This window comes from Pan troglodytes, chromosome 11 (assembly GCF_028858775.2).
Source record: "Pan troglodytes isolate AG18354 chromosome 11, NHGRI_mPanTro3-v2.0_pri, whole genome shotgun sequence".
Classification (NCBI taxonomy): Eukaryota; Metazoa; Chordata; class Mammalia; order Primates; family Hominidae; genus Pan; species Pan troglodytes.
The window spans coordinates 44,172,422-44,189,351 of record NC_072409.2 but is presented as its reverse complement, the minus strand read 5'-3'; the positions used below and the strand labels follow the sequence as shown (position 1 = coordinate 44,189,351).

At 41.9% G+C, this 16,930-nt stretch overlaps 1 protein-coding gene across 10 annotated transcripts in view; it reads left to right on the top strand.

The window, feature by feature from the left end:
* Positions 1-1,862: 1,862 nt before the first annotated feature.
* ZNF169 (zinc finger protein 169) overlaps positions 1,863-16,930 on the top strand; it is a 39,759-nt gene continuing 24,691 nt past the window's right edge. For 4 of the 10 annotated variants that reach the window (XM_054658288.1, XM_054658286.1, XM_063788516.1 and 1 more), the window contains exons 1-4: positions 1,863-1,929; positions 6,782-6,940; positions 12,145-12,257; positions 16,390-16,477. In XM_054658288.1, the coding sequence (XP_054514263.1) occupies positions 16,445-16,477 (33 nt within the window). In that variant the 5' untranslated portion in view covers positions 1,863-1,929; positions 6,782-6,940; positions 12,145-12,257; positions 16,390-16,444. The remainder of the gene's footprint in view (positions 1,930-6,781; positions 6,941-12,144; positions 12,258-16,389; positions 16,478-16,930) is intronic. The other 6 variants (XM_054658287.1, XM_054658285.1, XM_063788515.1 and 3 more) reach the window with 3 other exon arrangements.

Here is a 16,930-nt window from a genome sequence, read left to right as displayed (position 1 = left end):
AAATTCTCTCCATCTGCGGGAAGTTCAAGGGCTCACCTCCATGATTTCCACTGCTCTTCATTGTCTGATGTCAAATGTCTTCAAATGTTTCATATATTTTGTCCTTTTAAATGTTGATTAAGGTGAAGGGCTAAATCTGGTTCCTGTTACTTCATTTTGAGAAGAAGCAAATAGAAAGTAACTTAAAAATACCACTTTTTATCAAATTCTTAGAAAAAGAGTATAACTCATTTTGCAAAGACTTTGGTATGTTTTTGAGCGTATTATTCTGTTACATCTAATAAACAATCTTTGCATTAGTAAGATAACTTTAATTGCTATAGTGTTAAATGTCCTCAAGTTTAGTTTTTCCTTATCTTCTTGTAATCAATTGGAATTAAAAAAAAACTTCAGAATCTTCTTCTTTATAACAGGAAAAAAAAAACCCAGTATTTTTGGCATTTTTAGAAGTACATTCATACACACTGTCATTTAAAACATGGGGGTGGGAGGTGGAGCAAGATGGTGGAATGGAAGGCTCCACTGATCATTCCCCCTTGTAAGAAAAACAAGTTAACAACTATTTACACACAAAAGCACCTTCACAAGAACCAAAAATCAGGTAAGCATAACTTCATATGACTGAAAGAGGCACCGAAAAGGTAGGAAAGACAGTCTTGAATCACCAATGCCCCTGACCCATCCCCCAGCAGTGGCTCTGTGGTGCGGAGAGAGAATCTATGTTCTTGGGAGACGGCAAGCACAGCAATGATGAGACATTGCATTGAACTCAGTGCTGCCCTGTTATACCAGAAAGCAAAACTGGATCAAACCCAGCTGATGCTCACGCATGGAGGGAGTATTTACACCAGCCTTAGCCCGAGGAGAATCACCTATCCCAGCAGTTGGAATTTGAGTTACTGCCAATCTCACCACCTCTGGCTAGAGGGCCCTAAATAAACTCGAAAGGCAGCCTGGGCCACAAGGACGGCTCACGCCTGTAATCCCAGCACTTTGAGAGCCTGAAGTGGGAAAATTGCTTGAGGCCAGGAGTTCCAGACCAGCCTGGTCAACATAGCGAGACCCAGATTCTCTTTTTTTTTTCCCCCTTGAGAAGGAATCTCACTCTGTTGCCCAGGCTGGAGTACAGTGGTGCGATCTTGGCTCACTGCAACCTCCACCTCCCGAGTTCAAAGCGATTCTCCTGCCTCACTCTCCTGAGTAGCCGGGACTACAGGCGCCCATCAGGACGCCCAGCTAATTTTTGTATTTTTAGTAGAGACGGGATTTTACCACATTGGCCAGGCTGCTCTCGAACTCCTGACCTCTGATCCGCCCGCCTCAGCCTCCCAAAGTGCTGGGATTACAGGCGTGAGCCACCGCGCCCGGCCGCGAGACCCAGATTCTAAAAAACAAAACAAAAAATTAGCCCGGTGTGGTGCTATGCACCTGTATTCCCAGCTACTCAGAAAGTTGAGGTGAGAGGATTGCTTGGCCAGGGGTTTGAGGCTGCAGTGAGCTACGATCACACCATTGTACTGCAGCCTGGCCGACAGAGCAAGACCCCTTCTCAAAAAATAAGTAAGTAGATAAAGTTCAGGGGTGTACAATCACAGGTGTGAATTTGCAGGATGGAGGACATGTAACATCTTTCTTTTAAAAAAAAATAAAATTAGAAGGACCGTATAAAAAGTTAAAGAAGACTTACTGCTCACCTGACCACCCTTCTCATAGACCCGAAAGTTAGATTTTACTTTCTGATTTTTCACAATTTCTCCTGGATGCTGCGGTCCCGCCCCTCGCAGCATTCTGGATGTTGTAGTCCCTCGCTCCAGGGCATCCAAGGTAGGGTAGTTGCGCGCCCCGGGGCAGTCTGGGTAGTGTAGTTCCGTGCCCAGGGGCAGTCCGGCTCGCGTACTTCCGTGTCCCGCCATCGTCGCCTGGTGCGTGGTGAGTGTCCTTTCACAGTTCTGGTGAGCTAGCCCGGAGGTGGTCCCCGCTTTCGCGGGCCTTCCACTGGAAGGAAGGCCGGGAAAGCTGGCATGGGCAGTCCATGTCGTGGCCACATGTTCCTTGGTGTTTGAGTTTCGGCTGTGGGGTCTGGGCGTGCGTGGTCCACCCCGGAGAGAGGTCTTGGCGGAGGTCCTCTGGTGGGGAGGGGGCGTTGGCGTTGCCGCGTGCTTCTGGCGGGACTTTGGGCCCAGTATGTTGACCTGGAGGGGCCAGTGCAGGCCTGGGACCGACTTCCCGAGCTACTCCGCAGGTGCGTCCCCGGTACTTCGGGGGCCGTTGAGTGGGCTCTGCCTGGGGTACCCAGACAGCATCCTGCCACTAGTATCCCGCCATCCCCTCCCCACCATCGCGCCTCGGAGGTCTCTGGGCCAGCAAATGTGCCTTTGGAGGACATGATATCCTCGGTTGGAGCAAACTTCCCCATTAGTGGGAGGCACGCGGCTTGGGCATCAGTCGGGTTGTTTATTTGTTTATTTATTAAATTTTATTTATTTATTTATTTATTTTTGAAACAGAGTCTCTCTCTGTCGCCCAGGCTGGAGTGCAGTGGCGCAATCTCGGTTCACTGCAATCTCCGCGCCCCACCCCAGCCGCCGGGTTCAAGCCATGCTCCTGCGTCAGCCTCCCGAGCAGCTGGGATTACAGGCACCCGCCACCACGCCCGGCTAATTTTTTGGGTTTTGTTTTGTTTTGTTTTTTTGAGACAGAGTTTCGCTCTTGTCGCCCAGGCTGGAGTGCAGTGGCGTGATTCCCCTGCCTCAGGCTCCCGAGTAGCTGGGACTACAGGCGCACGCCACCACGCCCGGCTAATATTTTGTGTTTTAGTAGAGACGGGGTTTCACCATGTTGGCAAGGCTGGTCTCGAACTCCTGACCTCAAGTGATCCCCCCGCCTCGGCCTCCCAAAGTGCTGGGATTACAGGCGTGAGCCACCGTGCCCAACCTCAGTCCTGGGATTACAGGCGTGAGCCACCGTGCCCAACCTCAGTCCAGTTATTAGGGCTCTTGTGGATGGCTGGTGCACTGTGGTGGTGATGGTGCAGCTTGGCCACTAGGACCCGGGTTTGTGGGGGAGGATTGTTTGTGGGTAGACATCCAGACTTGGTCTTGATAGTGGGGGGGACGGCTAGGGCCGTGCGACTCGGGTCAGTAGCCTTGGGGCCTGGGGACCCAAGTTGGTGAGTTGAGAAGGGCTTGCCTGGAGTTAGACATCCCTGGGTTGTGGGTTGCATGGGGGCGTGCTTGTATCCAGATTGTCGGCTTCTGCAGCTGTGTGGCTCCCTCGGACTTGGGGACCCTTCCGGGAGCATGGGTTGCAACAAGCAGAATGGTGCCCATAGGGCCAAGGAACATTTTTCTCAAGCCTCACGGGGCTGTTGAGTGACTCCTTGAATTCCTGGAGGTGGGGGAAGAAGTTGGGTGGAAGGCATCCAAACCTACATTTTTTTGGGGGGGGGGGATGAAGTCTCACTCTGTCGCCCAGGCTGGAGTGCAGTGGAGTGATCTCAGCTCACTGCAACCACCGCCTCCCGGGTTCAAGCAATTCTCTGCCTCAGGCTCCTGAGTAGCTGGTACCACAGGCGCCCGCCACCACGCCCGGCTAATTTTTTTTGTATTTTTAGTAGAGACGGGGTTTGTTTGTTGTTTGTTTGTTTGTTTGTTTGTTTTGAGAGGGAGTCTTGCTCCGTCGCCAGGCTGGAGTGCAGTGGGGTGGCGCGGCGCGATCTCGGCTCACTGCAAACTCCGCCTCCCGGGTTCAAGGTATTCTCCTGCCTCAGCCTCCCGAGTAGCTGGGACTACAGGCACGCGCTACCACACCTGGCTAATTTTTGTGTTTTTACCATGTTGGCTAGGATGGTCTCGATCTCCCGACCTCGTGATCCGCCCGCCTCGGCCTCCCAAAGTGCTGGGATTACAGGCGTGAGCCACCTCACCCCGCTCGAGACGGGGTTTCACCATGTTGGTCAGGCTGGTCTTGAACTCCTGACCTCCTGATCCACTGGCCTCGGCCTCCCAAAGTGCTGGGATTACAAGCGTGAGCCACCGCGCCCAGCCAAGACCTACTCTTATTTCTAACTTTTCAGTATGAAAACATTGCAAAGATATCCAGAAGTAGTTTTGAAGTTCCATGGATTCATCACTCAGACTCACCACTTACAAATGACTCACCTGTCTTCTTTCCCCCAAATCTGCAACCCCAAGTGTGGATCTCTTTGGAAATTGTCTCTTTCACTAGGGGTCTATACCAGGATTTGGTGTCTTGAGTGACCCTTCATAGAGTGAGTTCAAATCCAGGTCTCTCCCTTTGTCACTGTTACTTTCAGCAAGGTACTTAACCTCGTGGAGCTGCTGTGAATGTAGAATGAAGTAAAACTTGTGTATGACACTTCTCTGATGTAGTTCTTTAAAACAAAATTCAAATGTCATATCATTTCATCTGTAAATGGCAAAAACCACAATTACTTTTGCACCAATCTAATACTTCAGTGTTCAGTATGCATCTCTCATAAATAAGGAATTTAAAGAAAAACAACTTCAGCATTAATGATCATACCCAAGAAAATTAACAGAATTTATTTAGTATCACTTATTCAGGCTGTGTTGTTTCCGTATTTGTCTCAAAAGATGCCTCACTACAGATATTTGTCCACTACAAAGCTTTCCTGAGTTTTCTCTGGCAGAATTACTTCCATTTTCCTTTTTAGTTGCAGAGCACTTTATTATATGAGGACTCCACGGCTGGCATGGTATATCTCAACTGTCTGACTGTCCCACTGGTTTTGAGATAGTTCTTTGAGGGGACAGGCACCTTGTCTGGCTCCTCATGGGTCACTGACACAGTGCTTGGCACCCACCTGGACTGTGCAACTGACTGACTTTGAGGGTATCAGGAGTTGTCCTTTTTGCCTGGAAAAGGAAGTTCATGGAGGATAGAAACTCAGATGGGAAAAGGGGGTTAGGCTATTACTGGGGAAAGCCTAGGGTGCCAAGATTGTGTGTGGATCTTATCTGAGGTCAGCGGGATCTACTGCCGGGTTCTGACAAGAGAAGGGTCATGATTTCTTTTTTTCTTTTCTTTTGTTTTTGTTTTTGTTTTTGTTTTTGTTTTTGAGACAGAGTTTCACTCTGTCGCCCAGGCTGGAGTGCAGTGGTGCGATCTCGGCTCACTGCAACCTCTGCCTCCCAAGTTCAAGCGATTCTCCTGCCTCAACCTCCTGAGTAGCTGGGCTACAGGCGTGCGCCACCATGCCCAGCTAAATTTTTTTGTATTTTTAATAGAGACAGGGTTTTACCATGTTGGCCAGGATGGTCTCGATCTCCTGACCTCGTGATCCGCCTGCCTCGGCCTCCCAAAGTGCCGGGATTACAGGTGTGAGCCACCTCGCTTGGCTGAGAAGGGTCATGATTTCTGACTACACTCATTACCCTATCTCTCTGCTCCCTTTTACAGTGAAAGTCATCAAAAAAATTGTATGCACTTGATGAATGCAGTGCCTTTCTGTGCATCATCTATTTAATTTCCAAGTATTTGGAGGGTTTCTAGCTATTCTTACTGACTTCTTATTTAATTCCATTCAGGTCAAAGAACAAATGATGTAGAATGTCAGTCTTTGCAAATTTATTGGGAGTTATTTCACAACCCAGCATGTAGTGTGAGTTGGGGAATATACCATGGGCCCTTTAAAAGCATGTGCATTCTGTTGTGCAGTGATGAACTAATATCAGTTTGGTCAAGTTAGTTATTATGTTCAAATCTTGTATTTCCTTATGGATTTTTTTTTCTAGTTATTTTATCAACTGTTGTGGCAAGGTGTTAATTCGAACTAGGATTATGGAATTGCCAATTTCTCCATCGAGTTCTGTCAATTTTTGCTTCACGTATTTTGAAGCATGGTTATTATAAGGTGCATACATATTTATCTTTGTTATATCTTCCTGATGAATTGACTGTTTTATTTTCATGAAACATCCCTTTGTATCTCTGGTAACACTTTCTCTTGAAATGTAGTTTATCTGATAGTAATATAGCCATTTCAGTCTTGTTATGTTTACTCTTTGCATGTTACCTCTTTTCTCATTCATTTTCTTTCAACTGACCTATGTCTTTATATTTAAAGTCTTTATATTGTAGACAACATATGGTTAGGTCTTGCTTTTTTTTTTTAATCTATTCTGATAATCTGTGCCTTGTTTATTTATTTTTAGAGACGACGTTTTGCTGTGTTGCCCAGGCTATTCTCCAACTCGTGGGCTTAAGCAATCCTCCTGTCTCAGCCTCCCAAAGTGCTGGGATTACAGGCATGAGCCACCGTGCCCAGCCAGTCTGTGCCTTTTAATTGGAATGTGTATTTCATGTAATTACTGATACAAATAGATTTAGATCTCTTTTACTGTTTGTTTTCTTATTTGCCTCCTGTTTTTTTTCTTCCCCTGTTCCTATTTCTGCCTTCTTTGGGCCAATTGAATTTTTTTTTTTTTTAGCATTCTAATTTAACTTAATTCAATATAACTTAATTGCCACTTAGCTATAGTGCTTTGCATCTTTACTTTATATTTTTAGTGCCTGCTTTAGAGATGACAGTATATATTTGTAACTCTTCACAGTCTATGTAATGTCGAACAACTTCATGTAAAATGAGGGATCTTGTAATTGTATAGGTACTTGTACCTACCTACTCCGTCATTCTTCAGGCTGTAATTGTCATATGTATTGAATCTTCATATGCTGTCAATCACAATGCAAATGTAATGTATTTGCTATAAACAGTCTTTTATTTTATCTTTTTGAGGTGGCGTCTTGCTCTGTTGCCCAGTCTGGAGTGCAGTGGCACAATTTTGGCTCACTGCAACTTCTGCCTCCCGGGTTCCAGCGATTCTCCTGTCTCAGCTTCCGAGTCACTGGGATTACAGGCATACGCTACCATGCCCAGGGGTTTCACCATGACCAGGTTTGTCTTGAACTCCTGACCTCAAGTGATCTGTCCACCTTGGCCCCCCAAAGTGCTGAGATTACAGACGTGAGCCACCGCGCCTGGCTTCAGTCATATATGTTAAAGAAATTAGGAGAAAAAAGAAATAGTCTTTTTTGGGTGTGAACGTTATTTATCGTTTCTGGTGATCTTCAGTCACCACAGAAAATCCAAGGTTCCATTTGGCATAATTTTTCTTCAGTTCGCAAAAACTCTTACAGGGCAGGTCTGCTGACGATAAATTTTACTGGTTTTCTTTTACTTGAAAATGTCTTTGAAGGCTTTTTAAAAATCAGATTTATTACAAAATCACAACTCTTAAGTGTACAATTCGATGAGTTTTAAGTAATGTATATTGTTGTATAACTGATTTGCTCCCTATCACTAAAGTTTTGCCTTTCCTAGAATTCCGTGTAAATGAAATCATATAGTACGTATTCTGTTTCTGCCTTCTTGTTACTTGATCAGTAGTTTATTCCTATTCCTTTTTATTGTATTCTGTTGTATGAATCTACTACCTTTTGTTTATCCATTCTCCTTTTTCTGTTGTTTTTGATTGTTAGGTATAGTAATTAAGCTACTGTGACCATTCTTGTACAGTTCTTTTTTTTCCAGGGTTCTTTTACTAGGCTGATGTATATCTCTTTCTGTACCCTGTTTTTTTTGTTGTTTTTTTTTTTAATATCTCTTAGGTACTTTGGGAATTGCTAGATCATAGGTATGTTTAACATTTAAAAAAACCTGCCATACAGTCTTCAAAAATAGTTGTACCATTTTACAATCCTGTTCCCGGACCAAACTGAGGGTCAGGCTGCTATTTTTCGTGGCCCAATAACGAGATGCAGATGAACTGGGGAGGAAGAGAGTTTTTATTTCTGTAACCGGTTACAGGGAGAAGGCCTGGAAATTATCACCAGACCAACTCAAAATTACAAAGTTTTCCAGAGCTTATATACCTTCTAAGCTATATGTCTACATGTAAGTGTGCATTTGTCTAAAGACGTAAGTGATTAACTTCTTTTAATCTATAACTAAGGTCTGAGTCCTGAAGACCTTCCTCTGGAGCCTCAGTAAATTTACTTGTTCTAAATGGGTCCAGGTGCTGGGGTGATTACTCTTATCTTGTCTCCTGCTAAATCAGGAGGTTTGAGGAGTTCCTTCAGGCCCCCAATAAACTTGTTTGTGGAGGCCTGGGGAGTTTCTTCAGACCCACAATAAAATTTGTTTAATCCTAAATGGATCCTGTTAAGAATTATTTCATTATTTTGTCATGCTTTAAGGCCCAGGAAAGGCCTAGGCAAAACTCTTGATGGGCTTTTGTTACATCCCAGCCTTGTATAAGGGCACTGGCTTTTAATATTTAACTTAACCACACAGTCAGTACTGAAGCAGTTGTTAGTGATACTTAGCCTGTCACAATCCTACCAGGGTTGTACGAGAATTCTGTTGCCTCATTCTTGCCAACACTGCTATTTTCTGTCTTTTACCTACCCTGATTGATGTAAAGTTAAATTATTACATTTATCTGGTTTTCTTTTTTTACTTCTTTTCTACTCTTTCTTCACTTTTTGTATTCTTTATATTTCCTAAGTGTTGAATTAAATGGTGAGATGAGACATTCTTTTCATGTTCTTGATCTCAGGGAAATCATTCAATATTTTGCTATTAAGTATGGTATTAGTGCTATGTTTTTGTAGATGCTTATTAAATTGAGGAAGTTTCCTTCTATTGCTAATTTGTTAGGCGTTTTTATCATGAATAGCCATTGAATTTTTTCATATATATAAATATATATTTCTTAATATATATTATATATTATATTATATATATAAATATATATTTTTAATATATATTATATATTATATTATATATAAATAATATATATTATATATAATATAATACATATAAATAATATATATTATATATTATATAAATATATATAAATAATATATATTTAATATAAATATATATAAATAATATATACATTATTTATATAAATATATAATATATATAATATATAAATATATATATATTTGCAACTACTAAGGTGATTTTTCTCCTTTATTTTGTTTTATTTTATTATTTTTGGGACAGGATCTCACTCTTGCCTAGGCCAGAATGCAGTAGCATGATCATGGCTCACCAAAGCCTTAACCTCCTGGGCTCAAGCAGTCCTCTCACCTCAGCCTCCTGCATAGCTGGGACTACAGTCACGTGCCACCATGCACAGCTAATTTTTGTATTTTTTGTAGAGATGGGGTTTTACCATGTTGCCCAGGCTGGTCTTGAACTCCTGAGTTCAAGCAATCCACCTGCCTCAGTTCCCCAAAGTGCTGGGACTCAGGAGTGGTCCAGGGCACCTTTCATTTTGTTAATGCAAGTAATTAAATTGCTTTTCAAATGTTAAACTGGCCAGACTCAGTGGCTCACGCCTGTAATCTCAGCACTTTGGGAGGCCGAGGCGGGCAGATCACTAGGTCAAAAGATCCAGACCACCCTGGCCAACGTGGTGAAACCCCATCTCTACTAAAAATACAAAAATTAGCTGGGTGTGGTGGTGCACACCTGTAGTCCCAGCTACTTGGGAGGCTGAGGTAGGAGAATCGCTTGAACCCAGGAGGCGGAGGTTGCAGTGAGCTGAGATTGCGCCATTGCACTCCAGCCTGTTGACAGGGCAAGACTCTGTCTCAAAAAAAAAAAAAAAAAAAAAGTTAAACTAACGTTGCATTTCTTGGATAGGTCTCATGTGTTCCCGTATCGTCCTTATAACCAATTGCTGGGTTTGACTTTCTATTATTTTTAAAGGACTTTTGCAGGAAGTGTATGGCTTTGTCAGGTTTTGGTGTCTGGATTATGTTGGCCTCATAAAATGAATTGGGAAGTATTGCCGTCTCTCCTACTTAAGTATTTGACAGAATTTATCTGTGAGCCTGAACTTTTACTTCTGGTTAAAGTTTAAAATCATGATTTTAATATCTTTACAGATGTAGGGCCACTCAAAATTACCATTTTAGTTTTGGTAAACCTTATGATTAAAGGAATTTGTTCATTTCACGAATTTGGGGCCTGTCGTTTTTATTTTTAATAAGAATCTCTTATTGTCCTTTTAATGTATGTAGGATCTGTAACAATGTTTCCTCTTTCATTCCTGGTCTTGGAAATTTGTCTTTTTAAATTTTAGTTTAATCATTTTTCCTAGGGGTTTAGTAATTTTTTTGGAGGGGGTTGTAGGAGCTTTGATCTTCTTATTCTTTTTTTAAATTATTGTGGCAAAACAACCACGTAACATATATTTATCCTCTTAATACTTTTTAAGTATACTGTATAATATTGTTAACTATGTACAACAGAGCTCTAGAACTTTTTCATCTTGCATGACTGACATCTTTTCCCTATTGAATAGCAACTCATTCTTTTCCTCTTCCCCATCTATTAGCAACTACCATTCTACTTTCTGTTTCTATCAGTTTAATTACTTTAGTATTCATATTAGTGGGATCACGCAATATTTTTCTTTTTGTGACTGGCTTATTTTATTTAATATAATTTCCTCAAGGTTCATCTATGTTGTAGTATAAGCCAGAATTTCCTTCCTTTTAAAGTCTGAATAATATTCCATTTGTGTGGATAGACTACATTTTCTTTATCCGTTCATACATTGAATGCATACATCTGCTTCCAATTCCTTTGGATATGTATCCAGAAGTTGGATTACAGGATGATGTGGTATTTTTAATTTTTTGAGGAACCTTCATACTGTTTTCCGTAGTGGCTACACCATTTTACAGTCCCACTAACAGTTCATTAAGGTTCTACTTTTTTACATCCTTCTTAACACTTATTATCTGTTTTGTTTTGTTTTGTTTTGTTTTGTTTGTAGTGGCCATACAAATTGGGGTTAGGTGATATCTCATTTTGGTTTTCATTTGCATTTGCCTGGTAATTTGTGATGTTGAACATCTTTTCATATGGTTCTTGGCTATTTCTATATCTTCTTTAGAGAAATGTCTATTCAAGTCATTTATTCATTTTTAATTGAGTTTTTTGTTACTGAGTTGTAGAAGTTCTTTATATATTCTACATTTTAGCTCCTTATTTGATACATGGTTTGCAAATATTTTCTCTCATTCTGTAAGTTGCCTTATCACTCTGTTGGCTGTTTTCTTTGCTGCAAAGAAGTTGGTAAGTTTGATGTAGTCCCGTTTGTCTATTTTATATTTGTTGCTTGTTCTTTTAGTGTCATATTCCAGAAATCATTGTCAAGACCAATGTCATGAAGCTTTTTCCTATTTTTTTTTTAGGAGTTTTATAGTTTCAGGTCTAGGGTTTAGCAATTTTAATTTTTTTTGCAAACACCCTTTGACTTTTTAATTCTCTTTAGTTTTATTTCTATTTCATTATATTTTCCTCTTTATTACTTCCTTTCTTCTTATTTTGGGTTCTTTTTGCTTTTCTTTTTTTAGCTTCTTAAGATGGGAGCTGAGTTATTTTTAATTAAAACTTCTTCTTTTAAAGTACATTCATGTAAAGCTATAACTTTCTTTTTTTTTTTTTTTTTTTTGAGACGGAGTCTTGCTCTGTCGCCCAGGCTGGAGTGCAGTGGCACCATCTCGGCTCACTGCCAGCTCTGCCTCCCGGGTTCACGCCATTCTCCTGCCTCAGCCTCCCGAGTAGCTGAGACTACAGGCACCTGCCACCAGGCCCAGCTAATTTTTTGTATTTTTAGTAGAGATGGGATTTCACCGTGTTAGCCAGGATGGTCTCGATCTCCTGACCTTGTGATCCGCCCAGCTTGGCCTCCCAAAGTGCTGGGATTACAGGCGTGAGCCACCACGCCCGGCCAAAAGCTATAACTTTCTTTCTAAGAACTGCCTTATTACCGGCTGTATTCATTTGCTAGGGCTGCCATAACAAAGTACCACACAATGGGTGGCTGTAAACAACAGAAATTTTTTCTTCATAATTCTGGAAGATAGAAGTCCAAGATCAAGGTTTCGGCAGGGTTGGTTTCTTCTGAGGCCTTTCTCCTTGGCTTATAGCTGGTCATCTCCTCCCTGTGTCTTCACATGGTCTTCCCTCCGGAAGTTTTTATGTCCAAATTTTCTCTTCTTATAATGACACCAGTTATATTGGAGTAGGGCCCACTCTAATGACCTCATTTTTACTTAGTTATCTCTTTAAAGACCTCATCTCCGAAGACAGTGACATTCTAAGGTACTAGGGGTTAGGATGTCAACATACGAATATGGGAGACAAGGAATAATTCAGCCTGGAACAGCTCCAAGTCACAAATTTGGTAAGTTGTGATATGTATTAATAGGTTTATTAGAATCACCGAGTTCAAAATATTTTCTCGTATCCCTTGGAATTTCTTCTTTGATTCATATCTCCTTTAGATAAGGGCTGCTTAATTCCTAATTATCAAGGTTTTTAAAAATATCTTATTGTTATTGATTTCTGCTTTAGTTCCATCTTGGGCAAATAATATACAGATGTTCCTTGACTTACAATGGGATTATGTCCCAATAAACCCATTGTAAGTTGAAAATATTGTTTAAGTTGACAATGCATTCAATATACCTAACCTGCCACACATCAGAGCATAACCTAGTCTACCTTAAATTTGCTCAGAATACTTACATTAGCCTACAGTTGGGCAGTCATGTGCCCAAGGTGGTTGGGGCACAGCTTGGTTTTATATATTTCAGGGAGGCATGAGACATCAATCAGATACACTTAAGAAATACACTGGTTTGGTTCAGAAAGCGCAAAATCATCTGGCAACATGGTCCACTATAGAGTATGGGTTGTTTACCTTCAAGATCATGTGGCTGGCTTGGAGCTGTGGCTTGCTGCTGCTGCCCAGCATTACAAGCCCTGGAAAAGATTAAAATTCCAAATTTGAAGTAGGGTTTTGACTGGGCATGGTGCTTTATGCCTTGTAATCCCAGTGCTTTGGGAGGCTGAGGCAGGAGGATCACTTGAGGCCAGAAGTTCTAGACCAGCCTGGACAAACAGTGAGACCCCATCTCTATGAAAAATAAAAAAATAGCCAGGCATGGTGGCACACATCTGTAGCCACAGCTACTCTGGTGGCTGAGGCAAGAGGATTGCTTGAGCCCAGGAAGTTGGGGCTGCAGTGAGCTATGATTGTGCCACTGCATGCAGCCTTGGTGACAAAGTGAGACTCTGTCTCTCAAAAAGTAAATAAAAAAGAAGTATGGTTTTTACTGAATGTGTATTGCTTTCATACCATTATAACGTTGAAAAATTATAAGTTGAACCATTGTAAGTTGGGGACTGTAGTCCTTTGAAATTGGAGATTTGTTTTCTATGCCTCAGTATTTCATCTACTTTGGTGAATATTTTGTGTATACCTATAAAGGATATGTATTCTGTACTTGTTGGGTTTGGTGTTCTGCAAATGTCCGTTAGATCAGTACTGCCCAATAGTGTTTTCCAGATCATCTATTTCCTGACTTATTGTCAATTCACTTTTCCATTAACTGAGTGAGGTGTAATAAATTTTCTTAACTATGATTATGCATTGGTCTATTTCTCTTTCTCCTATTCTGTCATTTTTCTTCCTGTATTTTCTCTCAGTCTGTGGGTTGTCTTTTCATTATCTTATCAGTGATGTAAAATAGGAGTCGTGGGGGCATCCTTGCCTTGTTCCTGATCTTAGGGGGAAAGCATCTAGTTTCTCACCATTAAATATGATGTCAGCTGTAGGCTCTGCACTCTCTTTTTTTTTTTTTTTTTTTTTTTTTTTTTTGAGACAGTCTCACTCTGTCATCCAGGCTGGAGTGCAGTGGTGCGATCTCAGCTCACTACAACTCTACTTCCCGAGTTCAAGTGATTCTCCTGCCTCAGCCTCCCAAGTAGCTGGGCGCCTGCTACCATGCCCGGCTAGTTTTTATATTTTTAGTAGAGACAGGGTTTCACCATGTTGGCCAGGCTGGCCTCGAACTCCTGACCTCAAGTGATACACCCGCCTCAGCCGCCTCTCAAAGTGCTGGGATTACAGGCGTGAGCCACCACACCTGGCCTGCACTCTCTTTTTATTTAAGTATAGCCATAATTATTTGCAGAGAACATCGGTTAGACCATTTTTAACCTAAACTTAATACAATTTATACTGATTTTTTAAATGTTGTCTAATATCTAATCATGCGCAGGTTTCCTCAATTGCCTCAAAAATGTCTAAACAAGGTTCACACATTACAGTTGATTGGGGTCTCTTTTTTTTGTTCTTTGAGACACAGTCTCGCTCTGTTGCCCAGGCTAGAGTGCAATGGCGTGATTTCGGCTTACTGCAACCTCCACCTTCCAGGTTCAAGTGATTCTCCTGCCTCAGCCTCCGGAGTAGCTGGGATTATGGGCGCCCGCCACCACACCCAGCAAATTTTTTGTATTTTTAGTAGAGATGGGGTTCCACCATGTTGACCAGGCTAGTCTTGAACACCTGACCTCATGATTCACCCACCTCGGCCTCCCAAAGTGCTGGGATTACAGGTGTGAGCCACTGTGCCTGGCCAATTTTTGTATTTTTGGTAGAAACAGGGTTTCACCATCTTGGCCAGGGTTGTCTTGAACTCCTGACCTCGTGATCCATCCTTGGCCTCCCAAAGTGCTGGGATTATAGGCGTGAGCCATCGCACCAGGCCGATTGGTGTCTCTTTAATTCTCTTTTTATTCTATAAGATCTATAAGGGCTCTTTTTATTGTATTTTTTCTACTGTATTTTTAATGCTATCCATTTGTTGAAAGTGTTGCATTTTTAAAAAGTTGCAAACATGTTAGTTCACACCACAGAACATTTGTATCATTTCTTAATGACTGTTTCCTCCATATCCAGAATATCATGATCACACTGTTGACAAAAAGAGTCAAGCTCTGTAAAATATTTTCAGAGATTTATTCTGAGCCAAATATGAGTGACCATGGCCTGTGACACAGCCCTCAGGAGGTCCTGAGAACATGTACCCAAGGTGATCAGTGTACAGCTTGGTTTTATATATTTTAGGGAAGCATGAAACATTAATCAAATACATTTAAGAAATACATTGGTTTGGTTCAAAAAGACGGGACAACTCAAAGTAGGGGGGCGGATTCCAGGCTATAGGTAAATTTAAACATTTTCTGGTTGACAGTTGACAATTGGTGGAGTTTATCTGAAGACCTGGGATCAACAGAAAGGAAATGTTCAGGTTAAGATAAAGGATTGTGGAGACCAGGTTTTATTGTGCAGAGGAAGCTCTCAGATAGCAGACTTCAGAGAGAGCAGGTTGTAAAATATTTCTTATCAGACTTAAAAGGGTGCCTGGCTCTTAGTTGATTATCTCTTGTATCTGGGAAGGAAGGAAGGAAAACAAAGGGGAAAGGGGATTCTCTATAGAATATGGATTTTTCCCACAAGAGACTTTGTAGGGCAATTTCAAGGTATGGCAAGGAAATATACTTTGGGGTAATACATTTTGATTTTCTTCCTTGTTATGCCAGAGTCAGATTGGAAAGTAAGTCATGATATACAGGGTTAAATAAAACACATCTGATGAGAATTTATGGTTTGTAGGGCACGACTCCCCAGGCCCCTTAGATAGGAATTTTGGCAAGATTTAGAAAAATCAGAGCTTTGTTCTCAAAACCTAACACCATTAACAATAATTCTCATCACATATTGAATTGTCTCTTGTAGTCTGCTTTTCTCATTCATTTGTGCAAGACAGGATCCAGTCAAGACCTATACTTGTCATCTGAAGTATGATTTATCTCTTAAGAAATATTTTCATTAAGAAAAAATCACCCCTACTTCTCCCTTCTTAAAAATCTCTTTATGAAATTGACTTGTTATAAAACTAGGTCAGTTACTGACTGCCTGTTCCTAAATTCCAAGTCACATTTCAAATTTTGGGACCTAATTTTTGATATGTGAGTGGAGGGAAGGGTGCAGCCAGGGTCACATAGAAGGAAACTCAGGTTATGGCCTCCACCCTGCTTCATGTCTCCCTCAAAACCAGGAACTTCTGCTTTGGACTTCCTGGAACCTGTCCTTTGGCCTCACGGTAAATGTGGATGGGATGCTTTTGTTTTCAGTATGATGAGGCATTTTATTTTTTAACATGAATGCTCACTTGAGGGCACTCTGAGGCCTTTTTCTTTTAATGGAGTCCACACAAAGTCTCACCCAGCTGCTGGAAGATGTGGGCTTCATTCCCTAACTAGAGTTTGGATGTAAGCCTGTTGCTGGCCCAGCTCTGTGGGCTTTTTTTATAAGACACTGGCTAAGAATGGGCTTCACCGATGCCCTCTGCAACCTGTCTTTGTTGCTTCCCTGTTCCTCTACTCCCTACTGAATTGGGAGGCTGGACAGAGTGTGAAGGGTGTTCTTCCCAAGTACCTCTCTCACTTCTCATCTCTTTCCCCAGATTTGCCTCTGCAACTTGACTCTCCTCTAGGAAGAGTACTCCAGAGAGCAGGGATATGGCACCAGGACTCCTGACAACCAGGAAGGAGGTAAGTCCTGAAATTTCTTCCTAGCTATTGCAGGAAGGTTTCATAATCTTTTCTTGTCCTGAAGGCTGCCTTCTTGGTGTTAGGCAAAGCCTATCTTGATCTTGTAGGCGTGACTCATCTTATCTGGAGCTTTCTTTCAGTCTTATTTGCTACATTTATGACTCAGTTATTTACCAAGTAGTTAACTGTGACCATCACATCCTGGGCAGTTAAAATAAAAATACAGGACATCCATGCTTATGTGCCCAGTGACTCCGAAGGCCTACAAAAGTATAGTGGCTCACACCTGTAATCCCAGTACTTTGGGAGGCCGAGGTGGGAGGATCACCTGAGGTCAGGAGTTCGAGGGCAGCCTGGCCAACATGGTAAAACCCCATCTCTACTAAAAGTACAAAATTAGCTGGGCGTGGTGGTGGGCGCCTGTAATCCCAGCTACTAGGGAGGCTGAGGCAG